Source organism: Bos grunniens, chromosome 11, assembly GCF_055505025.1.
Source record: "Bos grunniens cultivar Pamir isolate PY7600 chromosome 11, Bosgru_T2T1.0, whole genome shotgun sequence".
NCBI classification, from domain to species: domain Eukaryota; kingdom Metazoa; phylum Chordata; class Mammalia; order Artiodactyla; family Bovidae; genus Bos; species Bos grunniens.
Window position 1 is genome coordinate 78,304,866 of NC_141175.1, and position 13,159 is coordinate 78,318,024.

Genomic DNA, 13,159 nt, shown 5'->3' on the forward strand with positions numbered 1-13,159 from the left:
GAGCTGCTCCTCTGGGCACAACAGGCCAGGGCTGTCCACTACCCCAATGGGCATGGACTGCCCCAGGAGAGGGTGCTGGGGATGGAAGAAGATCCCCAGAAAGGTTGAGTCCCAGTGCCAGCCTGGTAAACAAGAGCCGCTCAGATGCCAAAGGGTTAAGGGAGAGGAGTGGAGAGGGAAAGTGCCAAAGAAATCCCCCTCCTTCCCAGTGAAATCCACCCACACAGGCACTAACAGGAAGAGAAGAGATTCTAAGGACAGCCTTGGCAGCAGCTATTTCACCAAGGAACACAAAACCCACTCTGTGCCCAGCCATGGACCTGCCCACTCCTCCACCTCCAGCAACTCCCCAGCTCTCGGCCACCCAGGGTGGGGGCTGCCTCTATGGTGGGATGGGGCCCGGAGGTTTGGGGCTGAGACGGGGGGAGACACAGTCCCTGCTCTCAGGGAGGGGCTGTGGAAAAGGACACAGCAGCAGTACCCTGCAGGATCGAGGACCCAGTCTACTGTAGGGGACAGTAAGCAGTAAGCTTTGGTTGGCCTGTCCTCCAGGAGCACCCTGCCAGACCCCCACTCCTTTCTGTGGCTGCGAAGGAGCCCTATGCCGCTGGCCAGCTTCTCTCCACTAGCTCCCAGGTCCTTCCCTGCAGCTCCCTCCCCTCACCAAGGCCCATCTGTGTTCTCAATTTGGGGACCCCTTCCTTCTGCTGCTCTCCCTGACTTGTCTTGCCAGGTGAGGTTGCCCACCTCACATCCTCTCCCAACCCTAGGCACACACCCGGGCCCCACATGCCCCCCTTGCTCATTAGTTCTCAGGGCAGGAATGCATCTTGCTCATCTCTAGCCTGCCAGCCCCAGCACAAGCCTGCACACAGCACTCTCAAGTGACATCTGAAACAGAAAGATTCTGGCCCTCATGTGGAAACTTCCTCCTGTTGCCCTAGACCCTGACCTTTAAGAGAACAGTGTCTCTGAATGTGTGTGGTTGGTAGGAGGAAGATGTGGACTCCTAAGCTCTGGGCAAGCCTTAGGTTAGAAGGACAGAAATGGATGAGGGAACCACACAGCATCTCCTCTGTCTGAGGACTCCCTCCCACCCCAACACGGAGACAGTAGGAAAGGCATCTTCCCAGGGGTCCTCAGGACTTGGCACCTGTACCAAGAGGGAAGTGTGGTTCCCCAAAGGAAACCCAAAAGCAGAAGTTTGCAAGCAGTTGCTATGGTTTTGGGGCAGGGCTGTGGTGAAACACTCCCGGGTTTGCAGGGCAGCTGGGTAGCATGTATATGTAACCATGACAACGGGGTGGGGTGGGGGAGAACCAGAAAAGAAAAAAGGAAGCCACAGTTCGGGGCGGGGGTGGGGGCGCTGGTGACAGGGTGAATTCACATGCAGCTCAGGGACCAGAGCAGGCCTTGGTGCACAGGGCCTCAGACCTTCTCGGGTCTTGAGCCCCCACCCAGGGCGCCCTAGCTGCCCTGCTCCCTTCTCCTCCACTGAGCTCCCTCCTCCTCCACTGAGCTCCCTCCTTCAGGCCACAACTCTGCGCCCCGCCCAGCTCCATCAGCTGCCTGCCTCACCCTTGGCCCCCTCACATACTTCCCTTCCACCATTTAAATGTCCTCACAAGGACGTCCTGCACGTCAGATGCAGTGACAGTCATGAACTGTATGGAAACTAAATGTTCTTCTCATCACCCCACTCCTTACTAGTCTGGGATAATGACAGGCTATTCTCCTGTTTTCCCCTGCAAAACCTCAGGCTCCTCCACTTCGGGGGGTGCCCTGCTCCTGTTTACTTCATGCACTTAATCCCAGGCAGGGCTCATCACCTGTGCCAGCTCCTAGCCTTGGACCCTCTGCTCTGCTGTCCTTCCAAGGGGCAGTCTGCCCAGACCAAGCAGGTCAGAAGAGGAAAAGTCAAAGAAACATGCTCTTCCCACCCCTCCATCATCCAGTGTGACCCACTGTGGCCTTTGGACATGTACCCATGAAGCAAAATCACGCCTTAAGAAAACACCCACAAGGGCATGTCTTCTGCCCCAGACGGACCAGCGGCGTGACACCTCAGACAGGATGGTCCTTGCTCAAACGGCCACCCCTCGTGTGGGTGCCACGCATTTTAGAAGCTGAATTATCACTGCCATGATCTCATACTAACCCCATGGAAGGGCGGGATGACACTGCCGGTGTTCCCTTTACAGATGGGAACTTGTGCGAGGAACTTTGCTAACTTGTGCGCGGTCTCCAGGAGTTAAGGCTGCACCTCCGACAGCCAGTCTAGGACAAGCTTCTACTGCCCTAAGTACCTGCGGCCCTATGGGCTTCTCGGCCAGCCCTGGTCCCCAGCCTCTGTTGGCCGCAGGGCCACAGACAGCCCTGACCACAGACAGCCCTGACAGCCCCATTTCTCCTCTGATCCTGGACACAAGCAGGGTAAAGGGAAAGGGAACTAACTTGTAGAGTCCTTTGTAAGTATTATCACATAATGCTGACAATGACCATCCCCTATTCTATTGTCCTGTTTATCAGATGGGAAAACGGAGGTCCAGAGGGACCAAGAAGAATACTCAAGGCATACAGATAGGGGGTTGAGGACCCAGATTAGAACCTAGACATTCTGACTTTACCCCAAGTCGTCCCCTGCCTCCAGGTATCTCTTAGGAAGAATCCGCCAGCCCCGCCCACACCAGCAGAGGCCCTGGGGTGGCTCTGCTTGGGAAGCACCAAAGCAAAACATGAGGCTGGGCTTCTCACTCAGGTCTCAGGGGCTGCTTCTCAGCAGAGAACAAGCTCCCTGGACCACATCAGCCCTGTTCTCAGGGACAGCCTCTCGGCTGGCCATGGACCCCGCCTCCGGGCCTGCTGCTCACCCCCCACAGCCATCCCCCTAGAAAGGAGTCTCCCTCCCTGGAGGACACAGTCACATTCTGCTCCTGCTGTGCCCCCCACCAGCAGACATCGTTACCACTGGCTCGAGAGCCGCCAGCCCACAGAACCGAGAAATAACATGTTCTGTGCCACGTATCATCTACACAGGATCCTGGCCAGGCCCCTCTCAGCCCCCTGCTTCTGCAGCAGAAGCTTTCCTGCCAGCGAGGATGAGAGGCTCTCCCATCTCCACTGCCTCGAGCATTCTGAGCTGGCAGTGGTTAACAAGCCCTTTCCCCTCACAGCCTGCAGCACACAGGGCCTCATGTCCGAGAAAACCAGGTGCCAGAAGCTGGAACAATCTGTGCTCATCTGCGGAGTTCCAAATGGAATCAAGTCCGGGAAGCACTTTTTAAAAAACAACAACAACAAAACTGTATCCTCAAACCAGTTTATCATCCAACCAGAACTGAACCTAAATGTTTTCTAAAATTACTGAGTCAGAACCAGGTATCTATAAGGATAAAACAAAAACATGTTGGCCACCCACAATGTACCGGGCATCTTGGTGTTCATTTTTGTACTTCATCCACCCAGTGGAGAAAGAGATCTTATTGGTCCCATTTTACAGATGAGAAAACAAGAGAATCAAGGAGGTAAGAACCTGTCCAGGCTATAAAGGTTGTGAATGGCCAACTCAAGATTCAAATGGCTGGCTGCCTGCCTTTGGGCATGAGTGGCAGTTAGTTTGTTGACCTCAGGATCCCAGGCCCCAGAGACTTATCCACCCACCCACCCTCTCTTAACCCAAGCCTTGTGTTCTTTCAGTTCCCAGGAGCCTGACAGCAGCAGCCACTTCTCCCCCAGCTGAAAGAAACAGGGGGTTGAGTTTGCTATAACACATTTTCATGCCTGAGATCAAGATTTTAGAAATGACAGAGTCCTATACCCTCTGGTTATCCAGTGAGAAAATCAGGCTGATTTTGACACATGGTTTTTCAAAAACCAGAATATGCATTTGAGGTTCAGCAGACTGAGCTAATTCCTTCTGACTGGGGGGCCAGGCCCTCCTCCGGGTCCCTAGATGCATGTTCCACTAGGTAGGAGGACATCTGGGACAAGGGCTGTGGTTTTAACTTGTCATCATTCTGTCGCCAGTGCTGAGCACGCATGCCACATCATCGCTGCTCAGACAAGACTGGATGGATGGAGGGTGGGTGGGTGGATGGATGGGTAGGTGGGTAGGCATTTTTAAATGCCCTTTTGGCCCCCCAAATTCAAATCTGAGTACAAAACACAAGTCTCCTTTAGCCAGTTGTAACTCATGTCCTATGCATTTCTATGATAGCATTTGTACGGTTCCTATTTATCTCTTGCAAGACAAGGGCTCCCCTATTCATTCTGATCGCACTCAGCCTGCCATAAAAACCATACCTACGTTACCAGCCCTGCACTCAGACAGAATACTCCTGTGAGTTCCAGATCACAAAACGGGCCGAGAGGAAACCTGTAAACACCCTTTCCTGAAGCAGCTGCACCGGGGACCTGGAGGTGGAGAGCTGTGATGACTCTGCCTCTTGGGCTGGTTGTGCTGGAATAGCTGTTGCCGTAGCCTAGTGAGTCCTATAGGGATTGGGATAACCCAAGGAGCCCGCAAGGCAGCCATCTTCTTTAGAAGTTTCTCCTGACCACCTCCAGCCAAACCCAGCCAGCATTAAAGGGAGATGAGGAAAATCCTGCTGGTACATGGAGGTCAGGCTGAGCCTCAGGTGGTCAGTTAAGGGGTCAGAGCAGGAACATGGCAGGGGTGCCCACAACTGATGGAGAATGTGACCTGTGGGGAAGGAGAGGGTACATCTAGGGCAGGTGAGAAGTCAGGGGCAGTCTGGTCACTCTGAGAAACCACTTGGAGCCACAGTGGTCAGATCCTGATCCCCAGGTGGAAAACCCTCAGATGAGACATCAAACTACTTCCATCGCCAACACCCTCCTCCAGATGTCTGAAACTTCTAGATGTGTGACAGGCTGGGTGTGAGGAGGAGGAAACCAACCAGCCAGCCTCGAAGAGTGCCTCCTCCCAGCCATGAAGAGTGCCTCCTCCCAGCCATAGAGCACGTCTTCTGCTGCGCATGCCTCAGGGAATTCCCACCACATCCCCACCACATCGCCTGTGCAGGCCAGTGAGCCACACACCCTCCCTCAAAAGGGAAAGAACTGCTGGGAGGGAAACCACCTCAGCTCCAAGCGTGGGTCACATTTTAATAAAAGGCCGTTTTCTACTTGGAGTGTTTGGGGGGAATCGCTTTAATGGAAAGGCATCTAGATTCTGGTTCTGGGCACCCAGATCAAGCAACGGCCATAGGAAATCCTCTGCAGAGACAGAGTCCAGCCTCTGTCCCTGCCAGGGAGATAAACGCTGACCATTCTCATACAGACAGCCAAGGCCCTGTTTACAAAGCCCTTCCCAAGCCCTGTCTCACTTGATTATCAAAGTTATCCCCCTGGCCCTTTTACAGATGAGAAAACCAAGTCAGTGAATCACAGACGTGATTTGAATCATGGCTGCGAGGATTATAGTATGTGACCTTGACCAAAGCTGTGGTTTTTCTAGCAGTCACATATGGATGTGAGAGTTGGACCATAAAGAAGGCTGACCACCAAAGAATTCATGCTTTCAAATTGTGGTGCTACAGAAGACTCTTGAGAGTCCCTTGGATTGCAAGGAGATCAAACCAGTCAATCCTAAAGGACATCAACCCTGAATATTCACTGGAAGGATTGATGTTGAAGCTGAAGCTTTGATTCTCTGGCCACCTGATGCGAAGAACTGACCCTTTGGAAAAGACCCTGATGCTGGGAAAGATTGAAGGCAAAGGAGAAGGGGGTGGCAGAGGATGAGATGGTTTGATAGCATCACCTACTCAGTGGACATGAATTTGAGCAAACTCTGGGAGATAGTGAAGGACAGAGGAGCCTGGTATGCTACACTCCATGGGGGTCCCAAAGAGTCGGACATGACTTAACAAGTGAACAACAAATGACCTTGACCAAGACACACATCTGTCCTGGACCTTACTTTTCATATCTGTAAGATGGGAACATAGTAATATTAGATTAAACAATATGGAACTTACTTTTCACATGGCTCAACACAGTGCCTACTAGAAGAGGTGATCAGCTTGGAAACTGGCAGAGAAAGGACTCAAGAAATGTTCCCAGTTTCACCTTCTGATGTCCCACCTGCAGACAACACTGCAACCCTCAGCACAGGAAAGTGAAAATGATGGCCTGCGTTTCCCAAGGCAGGTGACTCCCCTGCAGTCTTACCTGATGGTGTAGGTGCTGAGATGGCCGAGGTGTGTGTAGGGGGCAGGGAGGGGATGCTGGTCTACGGCTGAGGGTCCATAATTATAAACTGGGGTTCAGTCTGTGAGAAGCGCACTGTTCTCCCATGAGAACCAGATCTGGCCTTGGTACCGCTACGCCCACATTGGGCTAACCAGCTAGATGCCCCTACTCAAGCACACGCCCTGCAAATCTTTCAGGACCACATCCTGGCCACTTTGCTCTTGGGATCCAAATATCCACACCCCTTCCTGGGCACTCTTGGATCTGAATGGACCCCACCTGGCTGAGGAAGGATACACTCTTTCTCCCCTAATCCAGTGACCCCAACCCCCCACCCCCCTACCCCCCATCTACTTGTAGGAAGGACCTGCTCAGCTGGAGACAACCCACTGACCAGAGTTCTCTAAACAAACCCTGGCATCACACAGGTCCAGGTGTCCAAAGAGACATTTGTTTCTGGCTGTTTGGGGGACCTGGTTTCTTAAACTCCACTTTCAGTCACTGCTCTCAGATGCATCATTTTTAGAAACCTAGTTCTCAACCCAGGGGTCCCCAGCTTATAAGCTCTGAGGGGCCCCTGCATCAGAGGACACCTGACTTTGCTGCTCCTGCCCACGCCTCCTCCAGTCCCCTCAGGCCACATCCTTCATCTCACCACCTCCTGGACTACCCAACACATCTCTTCCCCTAACTGAGCCTCCGTGGCACAGGCGTGCGTGTATGAATGCACACGTGTGCATGTGTGTCTGCCTGGGGCAGGACAAGCGGTCTTATGAAAAAATCTAGAGAGTATTTCACGCCTTACCCCCTCTGCCTTATTTCTGCACAGCACTCAGGCCCTGAAACCCTGGATAGTTGAAGAGTTATTTGTTCACTGCCCACCTCCCTCACTAGAATGTAAGCTCCATGAGGGCAGGGAGTTTTCTCCATTTTGTCTGCTGCTGTTTTTCTGGCATCCAGAAGGGGCCTGGCACAAAGTAGATGATACTCTGAATTAAGAGTGGCATGGGACTTCCCTGGAAGTCCAGTGGTTAAGACTTTGCCTTCCAATGCAGGGGGTGAGGGTTTGATCCCTAGTTGGGGAGCCCAGGTCCCACATACCTTGTGACCAAAGAAACCAAGATGTAAAACAGAAGCAATATTAAAACAAATTCAATAAAGATTAAAAAAGGACTGGCACGAGTGTATGAATACATACTTGTACAGGCATCTCACCCCTGTGAGTTACTGTCACTTTAGAGGTGAGGAGCTGAGGCTCACAGAGCTTAGGTGATCTGCCCAAGGGCCATCAGCAACTGAGTGGCAGGGCTGGAACCTGAATCCAGGCCTTGTGCCATGAGAATTACACGTTCCTTCCACTCCCCTCCATCACCACAGACCCAGCTCCCAGCTGTTCATGCAACATTCTGTTGACAAGCTGATGATATCATTTAATTCCAGAAGGAGGAGGTAGGAACTTGTCAGCTTAGTCCCTGGTCACTGGAGGACAGGACCCAGGCCCCCGCAGGCAGCCTTGTACACCACACCTAAAGCTCATAAGCAAGCCACACCCCCTGGGGGGCAAGCAAAGCCTGCTGCAGTGACATCCACGGGGGGCTGATCTCAGTCAGGACCTGGTGTTCTAAGCCTGAGCCCCGCAGCTTTCCCCCACAGGGCAGAGGCTGGAGGCCCGGGTAGAGCCTTGGCACTCACCATGGACTCGCTGATGAGGAGCAGCAGCAGGGCTTCCTCAATGTTATCCTTCGGGCAGTAGAGGCTGGAGGACAAAGAAGGCAGTCTGGCTGCAGGGTGGCCCTCACCAAGCAGCACAGCTGGCCTGCCCCACTGGCCCTTCTGCCCCGGCGTCGGCACCAGCCCTCGTAAGGTGACCTTCCCCTGCATAATTCACAGGCACCGGATTCCACCTGCAGTTCTTTACCGTGCCCCAGAGTCATGGACCTGAAAGGCTGTGGTGGGCGAGGGTGGGAAGCACTGCAGTGCTCTTGGGGTGGGGGTGGGGATGCCCCTTCCAGCCCCCAGCGCTGCCTGCAGTGAGTGGCTGGGGCAAGCTGCAGAGAAGAGTGGGAAAAAAGCTCACAGACCCCACCTCCAATTACTGGCACAAACGAGACAGATAGTGCATGAAAGCAGGAACTCCTCGAATAATTGTTTGGCCTTTGGAAGCCATACAGGACCCCTACACCCACCGTGAGCCCTGCCTTCTCTAGTCTACTCGGCTCCTGCCTGTTCTAAGGAGCCTGCCTGGCAGGGAGCTGGGCGGAAAGTGCAGGAGAGCGTGGAGCAGAGAGAGGGGCCACCTTGGGAACCTGACCCCAGGGACGGTGGCCTGAGTTTGGAGTGGTCCCCTAAGCAGACAGGGCTTACTTGTCTCCTTCGTAGAGGTGAGGTTTCCGCAGGGCCTGCGTGATGAAGGAATTCTCCTCCTTGCTCATGAACTCAGGCAGAGGCTGAGACAGGGGGTTCCAGTAGCACTCCTCACTCAGGGAGTGCAGCAGGACCCCTGCCAGGTGCTTGGCGGCCATCTGGCAGAGAGGGCAGGACTCAGATGCAGGCGCACGCTGGCTCTGCCCTGCTGGGCCCTCCACCCACGGCCCGGCCACATCTGCCTGCTGGCCACGTGCTGCCCCTCCAGGAGGCCCACCACTCCACCCCCAAGGAGCCCCCTCCCTTCTCTGTGCCTCTAGCACTGAGCTGCCCCCACCCCTTCCGTTGGCCTTTGATGGCTCCCACTTCATCTTTTGTCCTCTTTCTTCTCTAGACAAGAGGTACATTTCCTCCTCCTTCTGGCCCCACGGAGCCCAGCATGGCTCTGAGTGTTCACAGGCCCTTGCAGAGAGTAAGGCCCCCTAGTACAAGCAGCTTTCTCCACCAGACACCTTCCTGATATTTGACAGAGAAGTGTAGAGTGAGAAGCAGCTGTGGCTCTGATTCAGGGTGAATAAAAGCCTAAGAGGGCAGGCCTGAAGTGGGGCAGGAAAGCGAGCCAAAGTTCTTTATTAAGATCAGAAACAAAAGCCTGAGAAGTAGCACACCACCGTGCTAGGAAGGGATGTCAGGAGGCTTCAGCACTGATCTAATGTGAGGGGCTATGCACAGTGCTGTGATGAGAAGGATGCTGAGGGCGTGTCCCAGGCTTGGAGGAAAAGAATGCTGCGGTTGACTAGCAATGTCTGCCATGAGCATGACAGGGGAGGATACACACGCACACGTGCACGCGATATATGGTCATCCCTGATTTAGGGGTTGCCTGCTAGGACTTCTGCAGCCTCCTGCTGAAATCAACCCCTGAATAAACCAGCCAGAGCCAGCACCCAGCCCTGGGGCTCCTCCATTACCACTTTGAAGTTCTGAGTTGCTTTGGTCTCCACAGTGCGTAGCACCTCCCGGAGCTCTTTCATGCCTTTCACGATGTTCCTAGTGGGAAGACAGCAGAAGCAGGGTCGTTACCAGCCTAGTTCCCACAAAGACATCCTCATCAAACCTGAGGATGCTAGGAGGAGCCTGCCCATTTGAATGTTATTCGACAACATCCAGTACTTGGTAAGAAAGGTCAGAACTGTAACACCAGGATCCTAGGGGCCCAGGACTTCACTGATCAAAGAATACAAAGGCTTCCTCTTTCCTACAGCCCTCCAGAAACCCAGGCCTCCAGTTCACCATCAGAAAGGGACCAAGATTGGGTCTTTCAGAGAGCCAGAGGGAATTTGTTATATGATGCAGGGAGCTCAACCAGCTGCTCTGTGACAACCTAGAGGGGGGGGGACGGGGTGGGAGGAAGGAGGGAAGTTCAGGAGGGAAGGGACATAGGTATACCTATGGCTGATTCATGTCGATGTATGGCAGAAGCCAACACAACAAGTGGTTTATGCACAATTGTAAAGAAATTACCCTCAATTAAAAAAAAAAAAAGGATCGGGTTATTTCAAAGATATCATTCTGGCCCAAGTACTCTGGGCTAGTGTCAAACTTTCAGACTTGAGGTCAGCCTCAAATTCTCCATCTTCACCCACCACCTCTGGTCTACACTGGAATCCATCCCCTCCTCTTAGTCCTTACATCACCTGGGGCCTAGATGACAGCAACAGCTGGTCTCGCCCACTCCAGTCAGGCCTCTGAGCCTTAAGCTTTTTAAAGTGTGATCCACAGTAAGAAATATGTCTGACATTGCAACCCTATATATATGCACACACTGCTTACATAGAACTGAAGTATGTTTCTTGATCCAATATCTCTCTCTACTACATGCACGGCAATCCACTCTGATATGTTCTATTTTACATTTCCTGCGACTTCCCCTTTTGAAAAATGCTCGCAGCAGCCCACTAAGCAGATTATGCAACCCACTAATGGGTGTGACCTGAGTGTGAAAAACTGCTGCCACTGTCCCTTGAGGACTCCACCTGACACGCAGGAGACATCTTGTTTCCCTCCACGTTTGCTTTTCGTTGGTCCCCCTAGGCTTACAGAATCCAGTTGAGGCCCTCACAGGGCTGTCAGGCCTGCTCCTTGCCTCTTTCCCATGGCATCTCTCACCACTTGAGTCCTTTCTGAACAACTTTCCCTATGTCAAGTCTTGGCACAGGCTTCCCTCATGCCTTTAAGAGCCCTTCCCCTGCTACTGCTGCTAAGTCACTTCAGTCGTGTCCGACTCTGTGCGACCCCATAGACGGCAGCCCACCAGGCTCCGCCGTCCCCGGGATTCTCCAGGCAAGAATGGGTTGCCACTGCCTTCTCCCCGTTCCCCTACACATCCTTAAAAAAAACACCTGTGTCTTTACACATCACTTTCGATATCACCTCCTCCTTGCAGCTTTCCCAGGCCCTCCTGACTGTGTAGCTCTTGCCTTGTGTTAAGTCCTCTTTCGAAGCAAGCATGGCACTGCGGTCATTTCCCATTTACAGGCTGACCCCCTTTCGCACTTTGCACCCCCTGAGGGCAGGGTTCCTGTCTTGTTCCTGAAGCTCAGCTTGGGCATACAGCATGTGCTCAGCAAATGCCCTCACTTGTTCTGGGGGGTTCTCTAGATCACAAGGAAAATCAGTAGCTGCCAGGGAAGCAAATTTAGAAATGAAAGAGGATAAAAAGCCAAAGGTGACCACTCGGGAAGTCACATGAGTCCCTCCTGCAGCTTTTATGCATGAAACAGATTCCTGGGGACTTTGAGCTTGGAGCCATAAAAGGACAGAAGCTCAATTCCTTGCCTTCTGGAAACCTCTGGTTTCTGACAAGCAAGCAAGCAACATTATAAATTTTGATCCCCGTTTGTAAGATTGACAATGGACACTAAGACCTGGGAGATAGAATAAGAATCACAGCAATCTTCCCTAGTCTGTCCAGAGCTTCTGAAGAGCCAGAAAGGGCATGAAGCACAGGGCACCACAGGCTCCTTAGAGACTTCTTGTCTGGGGGCTGCTACTGAAGGCAGAGTTCACCTCTGTGGGCTGTGCGCAGTCCCCTCCTCTATAAAGTCACACCTTCAGTTTCAAACAGCATCTCCCAGACTCCTATCATCTACATGCCACATCTACACTTTTGGCTACTAGCTGTACACCATTAGTGTTACTGCTTTGTGCAATACTTTTCTTTATATCTTCTTTCTTTTTACTTCAGTAGACATCCCACCTTCATCAAACATACCTGAAATCATGGATTTGGTGTACAAGTTGTTTGGCTTCAGGTTTCGCATTTCTTTTTTGCTAACAAATATTACATACAGAAGTACTTTTTTTTTTTCAGAAGTACTTTAAAAACCTTAGTCCGTGTATCACTTACAGCCATTTGTGTGCCACTAGAGGTACTAAGGTGGGACCAGCGGCATTAGCATCAGGGGAACTTGTTAGAAATGCAAATTCTGAGGATCCCTACTCCAGATCTGCTGGATCAGAAATTCTGCTGTGGAGTCCAGCAATCCATGTTCTATCAAACTCCAAGAGGGTCCCAATGACATTCAAGTTTGGGAACCACTGATTTAGTCGATTCCTCAATGCCTTCCAGTTCTCCTATGCTAAGCAATCAGGTTCCAGGAGGAACAACCTGACATGGAAACCCTGGCTTTGCAGCCAGATCCTAAATCTGCAATCTTAGGAAAGTGAGGTAGCCAATCTGACTTCTAGTCTCCCTGTCTGCAGGAGGATTCCTCATTTGCTCCCAGTGCTGTCAGGAAGATGAATATATGTGAAGCCCTGAGGACACCAGGCATGTGGTATAGACTTACTGAGTATTAGCTATCTTCCCTATTTTCCTTTCTAATCTGGGTCCTAAAGGTCACATTACTTATGTTTTAATTTGCCACATTATTTTGCACGGAAGTTCAGAAGCTAATGAGTAGAGGGGGAGGAAGTACCCAAGGGGCTGCTCCAGTTTTGTGTCCATCTTTCTCCTTCCATCAGCCCCGCCCACAGGGGACATAAGAACAGGACTCCCTGATAGGCAGACCACACCCAGGGACAGGCTGGGAGCCCCAAGCCCGAAAGCAAGAGTCTGCAGCAGAAGCCCTTCAAGCCCACTGAGGACTCTGCCTTGGAGAAGGACCCAGAGGTGGACAGCAGGGGCAGCTGAGAGGAAAACCACACGGCCACCACTATTAGAAGAGTGAGAAAAGATGCATGAATTCTCAGAAGACAGGAAACGGCTGGCTCTGGGAACTCAGCTGCGGGAGAGCTCTGCTGGAGCAGCTGGGCCACAGGCTGAGGAAGGCTGGACCCTGGGGCTGCCCGGGGCCCCTTTGGCCCAGAAGAAGCCAGGAGTGCCCCGGACCTGTGGGTGATTTTCCACTCTGTGGGCTACCTGCCAGCCTCCTCCCTGGCAGCCTGGCCAAGGCTGCTACCAGGAGGCCAGAGCCAACAAGGACTATGATCCCTTCTTCCCACTGCAAGGCAAGGACTGTCCTCTCTCTGCCTGTAGTTTCTATATCATCAACACTCAGAAAGTACTCCCAGGTCA

The 13,159-nt window shown here is 52.5% G+C and overlaps 1 protein-coding gene across 8 annotated transcripts in view; it reads right to left on the minus strand.

Annotated features, from left to right (window-relative positions):
* The window catches only part of TTC7A (tetratricopeptide repeat domain 7A), a 123,495-nt gene that overhangs the window by 64,965 nt on the left and 45,371 nt on the right, over positions 1-13,159 (minus strand). For all 8 annotated transcript variants that reach the window (XM_086327090.1, XM_086327093.1, XM_086327096.1 and 5 more), the window contains 3 exons: positions 9,552-9,630; positions 8,581-8,738; positions 7,909-7,972 (listed from right to left, as the gene is read on the minus strand). In XM_086327090.1, coding sequence (XP_086183216.1) covers positions 7,909-7,972; positions 8,581-8,738; positions 9,552-9,630 — 301 coding nt within the window. The remainder of the gene's footprint in view (positions 1-7,908; positions 7,973-8,580; positions 8,739-9,551; positions 9,631-13,159) is intronic.